This window comes from Saccostrea cucullata, unplaced genomic scaffold (assembly GCF_032062105.1).
Source record: "Saccostrea cucullata isolate Sc308-1 unplaced genomic scaffold, CSIRO_AGI_Scuc_v1 ctg6719, whole genome shotgun sequence".
NCBI classification, from domain to species: domain Eukaryota; kingdom Metazoa; phylum Mollusca; class Bivalvia; order Ostreida; family Ostreidae; genus Saccostrea; species Saccostrea cuccullata.
This window is the reverse complement of record NW_026927223.1, coordinates 20149-25841: the sequence shown is the minus strand read 5'-3', so window position 1 is coordinate 25841 and position 5693 is coordinate 20149. Positions and strand designations below refer to the sequence as shown.

At 32.5% G+C, this 5693-nt stretch overlaps 1 protein-coding gene across 1 annotated transcript; it reads left to right on the top strand.

Moving 5' to 3' along the window:
- Positions 1–3863: 3863 nt before the first annotated feature.
- LOC134273776 (uncharacterized) lies at positions 3864–5693 on the top strand. Its single transcript, XM_062755991.1, has one exon. It carries the CDS (start codon positions 3864–3866, stop codon positions 5691–5693), a length of 1830 nt encoding a protein of 609 aa, XP_062611975.1.

Sequence of the window (5693 nt, the reverse complement as noted above, 5' to 3'; positions counted from 1 at the left end):
AGGCCATGACACCTCATTTACATCATGCAAAATCAAAATAACATTCAAAACTGAAGACTTAAATGTACTCTATGGTATTGTGAATTAATGGCAAAGGAGAACCTGCAGAATAATAAAGGAAATAAATTGTGCTTATTAAAGTTTTAAATTCATTAATGTCATCAACACAAATATGGACCTTTTTGCCATAACAAACCTGCATTGCTTTCAAGAGATATTTAAATTTCTAAACTCAAATGCCATTTAAATACCATAAAAGTTTTATACACATAAATCAACTGTCTTTTATAAATTAGGTGTATTAACCCATTCACTTCTAGTAATAAAATTGACAATACCCTGGTATATTAATGGCTGGTTTATTTCTGTATTTATTAATCTATTCATTTAAACACATTAAACCTCTTCAAATGAATAAGGTTCAAGATGGCTTTTAACAATAAAATTATTTAAAATTATTTATTAAATATTTCCTAACACCTTCACATACCCATGTTTACCTGAATATTGACATGAATAAGCAAACAAAACACATGAAGATAATGGTGTGATGCTGAAATGTCATGATGTTGCAGTATATCTAATGACAAGGTTCAAACACATACAATGCTTTGAATTCCACTCTCTCCAATGCATTCATATACCTTTCACAGATTTTAAATTTCCTTTGAGATGAAGAAAAGTTTGACATGATTTAGCTAAAAAGTAAAGCACAAAGAAATATTTGAAAATTAAGATAAACTTAAAAGTTCATTCTATCTTCAGAAATTCAATCTCCATTCTCTGAGCAAAACAATTGTCCAACAAGATTCAGGAAAAGATGTTGTTTATAAATACACATGGTTTAAGAGACATCAGATCATAAATAAAATGAAATACAACTTGAACTAAAAGATTGCACATAAAATGACAGTTTCAAGAAAATCTAAGATGGTAACAAACTTCCTGTATGGTTTCAACAGTAGTACATATCAAATATTTTTATGTCAACAAGATAATAAAACATCAACAACTTAATTTAAAACATTTATAAAGAATCCACAACTTTTCTGTCAAATTATATTTGATATATCTTTGATCCATACAATCTTAGTTATGCTGACAGTCTGTCCAGAGTTACTTCTCTTGCTTGTCCTGTCCAGAGTTACTTCTCTTTCTTGTCCTTCTTTTCTTCTGACTCCTCCCCCTCTGGTTTTTCTGGATGATCCTCAAAGCTGTAAGGTAAGTGTGACTTGTAAACAATCCAGAACAGAAATTCAGAATTACGATGGTTTGTTGACAAATGTAAAGGAAAGGCCACAAGATGTGTGTTGTACAGCCCAGTTTAACAGCTTTTTCAAAAGTATATAATCTTAAGCTATGTGCTGTACTAATAAATTCAATTAAATACAACTTAATTTCATTAAATGTATGATAAATTTACATTCCTAAGTGAGTTTTTTGGCTATCTTTCCCAGTGAATAGTATGATGAATAAAAATGTACTATGACCTTTTGAAATATTTCTTTGGAAATCCTTGAAAAATAAAGAATTTTCACTTTTTGCAAAGAAAATAACAACAACGAAGTTAAATTTTGAAATGGAGGAATTTTCACTTTTTGCAAAGAAAATAATTAAATTTTATCGACCTAACTTACAAATACACGTTGTATTACATCGTATAGTTATATTTTCACTTTACTTTCAACATATTTTTAAATCGAATTCAAGTACCGGTATACTTTATGCATTGAGAATACCCACTATCACGTCTTTTAAGAATATTCAGGTGTCTTTTTCTTCATTATTGTCTGAAAAGTACATAAAGAGTTATTGATTAATACAAATCATAGTAGATAGGGGCGCTCATAATTGATAGAAATCATTCTTTGCATATGCGAATTCGTGTAAATTTTCGCGTGAGGGGTTCTTTTCCTTCAGAAATGGATGTCTACAGTCGTTGTCAACTTATTTCTCGATAAAGCTTAGTTATAAATGTTTGAGAAATGACGTTTCTTAAAATATTTGAGGGCCACAGATGTGGTCTATATTGTCTGAAAAAAAAATCAACAGAAAAATGATGTCTTTTGAAACTTTTCAAGAAAATATTAGTCCTTGACGCATAAGATATATTAATTTTGTTTAAACTGCATATTACAATTTATGAATTTAGAAAAAAAGAAAATTAGATCGATATTATATGTTGATAAATAAAACATAAATACATATAATATACATAAAGACGCATTAACAGAACATTTGTATTTTTACATTGTTAAAAGAATCAGGGTCACAGGGCTATACTATTTAGGATTTCAATTTCTCTGCATTTTTATCCTTCCGCCTCCGCTTTTGAACTTCTTTTCTTTAGCTTGATTTTATTTTGGACGATCTCAACATCTGCCGTCATTTATCATTCCTCCATCTTGATTTTTACTTAAGATTTTACGTACATAAGATAGTAGTCTAAAGACAGTGTTAAGAATTTAATTATTTTTATACGTTTTCATCCGTTTAAGCATCCTTTTTCCTCTTACTATCTTTTATTCAGTCATTTTCCTTTCCGTACTTAATTTTTATCCATGATCGGAAGATTGTCCGATATTAAAGATATTGTTTCACTTTTTAAAATTTTTGTTTTTTAAATTAATGTATATATTTTTCAGTTTGAAATTATTCACTATGATGGTTCATTATTTAATTTCTTAACATTTTCTATTTATATAAATTTTCTATAGGTCATAACTTCCGTGGAATAATTTTTATTTGTTGGGATGGGGGGGGTATTGTTCACGTAATTTCGTTGATAAGTTATTCTTTTGTAATTCAATTTTTAATGAATAATTAAACAAACAATGATGATTCCACAGTATTCAAATTTATCTTAACTTTTTAAAATCAGAGTTATTAAAAAAATATTTAAATCCATACATGAAAATATCTTTGGACTTTATGTACACGCCTACTTGAACTCAAATAGTTAATCAATAAATATCGCATACATCATGTTTATAATATGGAAACTTTCTGTGGGTCATGTTCTGTACAACAGCCAAAGAAGTAAGTTATTTTAAATGGCTACATAATGTTTATTTTTGCGAAAAAGGGGCTAAGCCAAGGCCCTCCTATCCCCCTCCCCCGGTTTACCGACGCCTATGCAATCTAATCAGTGCCCTTAACAAAAGTATTACGGTAGGGAGAGGCATCTGGAGAGAATAAAAATAGAGATGGAAATACAGTGTGTTATGAACTTCTGATAACTCTAGATCCGGAGGAACCCAGCCTAAAGAAATGGAGAAGACAGCTGACAAAAAGCTAACTCTTCCTTTTACGAATCGTGTTAACTGAAGATAACAGAGAAGAAAGGCGGGGAAAAATTGTTACGTCACAGCATTTAACAGATTTTCTACTTTGATATCTGTGTTTGGTATAAAAAGATGAATACAGACACCTAGGCATTTAAAGCTGCAAAGTTACATGTGTAAAAACAAAAAATTAATAAATCAGAAACCATTCCATTCAAGCAGTTAAATGGCATTCAACTCATCACCATTCATGTATGTACAAAAATTTTCTTTCAAAAGAAAAGGTATATATCCGGTACGATTTTATTTATTGAGCCTAATAGAAAAGAAAGATGCAATTAAATGAATTTTTATTATATCATCTTGATGTTAAAATTTTCGTTATCAGCGCCCTATCAGAGTCCTTGTATATGGGTCTGTGTCTAAAACTGGGGACTTCAGAACTGGTGGCCATGAGAAGAGAAATAGAGGACATCCAATAAAAATTACGTGATTCAAGATTGCCAAAGGGTACTGGTTTTCTTTGGGGTGGAAGTAAGAGCGGAAGGATTTAGACTAGCTGGGTCAGATTTTGATTACATGTATTGGTTAAAGCAAAATAAAGTGATTTGGGATTTAAATCAAGCTCAATTTTACAACGACAGAGCCCTTATTTTTGCCAACTGCACCGATAGCCCACCAGGATTCACATTGCTTCAGCTTTTGTCACCAAATATCCACTGCAAAGCTTTCATAACGACTTGTATTCCAATAAATGGAAAATTTTATATATCTAGTTCTAAACATAAACAGATGATGTGTTTCTTTCAAAGAAAATGTTGTGGGGGTAATTGTGTTCAGCATGGACCATGTGTGAGTGATGTGAGTGGCAATGATGAAATAGATATGGCGTGGTGTTTTGCCAGCGACTTTTGGCCTCCATCTGCCTTCCCATGGATTGAAAGATGTCACAACTGGCCTCCTCCGCGTGCTGTTCAAGATATAGTCAATAAAGGATGCCATTTTGTAGCAATCGGGCACAAATTAGGGAATCATGAACATGATGAATGGAGAATTTCATTCTCTTTGGCTGAACAAAAACTTGTATTCGAAATGAACCATTGTCAATTTCTCGTGTATGGATTGCTAAAGATTTTAACAAAGGAAATTTTTCACAGAATGCTTGGAAATGAAGGTAAATTGCTATGTTCATACCATATGAAAACAGCAGTTTTCTGGGGAATTCAACACAACATAATTTATTTCTGGTGTCCACAAAATTTACTGGAGTGTTTCTGGGTCTGCTTTAAATTGATCCTCAAATGGGTGTACGAGGGAGTATGTCCTAATTTCTTCATACCAGAAAACAACATGTTTCTCCATAATATATATGGCGAAGCACAAAAGAATTTATTCAATAATCTCTATGCACTGTATCAGAAGGGAATAGCATTTCTACTGCTAAGTCCTTCTATCAACTTTTGGATAATAACTTCTCTTTTGGATCCAAGACGCATTTGCACAGAGTACATTAGAATCTTTGAGGACGAGTTTGATCCAGAACTCTTCACTGAAATATCGAAAAAGAATCTGGTATATGATGACCTTCCCTCGTGTATGCGGTGCTTAATAACAGTAGAGAAATTGATAAGTTCACACCTGACGGAGTACCACGTTATCATGTTACTCAGATCTATTGCTGACATATTTCAGGCAACTGCTTTTATATTACACGAACTGAACAAAAAAACGGGTCTAAACAAACGTGTTTATGTCGCCGACAAAACTTCCTGTTACATGGTAAAACAGGCTGCAAAATTTGGATTTATTTCAGATATGTTGTATACTGCCATATATTATTACAAGACATTGCGGTACGTGAAATCTTTGTTTTTCATTAAAACGACAAAGCTCAAATTAACACGGCCATATATACTGCGATCTCATAAAGTTGCCGATAAAAGCTATACAGAGGTCCTAGGAGGAAAACCATTGTCTACAAAGATGAGACAGGCGGTAGCAATGCATATCATTGTTGACGGAAAGACCCGTTACATTAACGAATTAGTACCGGAAATTGCATCAAATAGACAAAATGGCATGTTTGGAATAGCTATCGCAGATCGTGTAATGTTACTAATGCTAGAAATTTTATGCTATATACATATTGACAGAAAGAAAGCACATTCAGCTCTTAATGATCTACAGGATTTAGTCCACCGTGGTGAGGTCGAGATTGAGCCAGGAATAGGAAAAGACATTGCATGGCAAATTCTGGGCATCTGTCAACAGATGACGGGGAACCACAAGGCTGCTCTGTATTCATACCTACAATCACTCCAACAAGATCCAATCCACAGAATACAAACTGCCACGCTGATAAGAATACTGACTTTATACTCAGATCTCAGGAGGTATAGAGAAGATTAA

Bases quoted from the DNA above. Each gene is read 5' to 3' on its own strand.
- LOC134273776 (XM_062755991.1), top strand. From the start codon at position 3,864: ATGTATTGGTTAAAGCAAAATAAAGTGATTTGGGATTTAAATCAAGCT.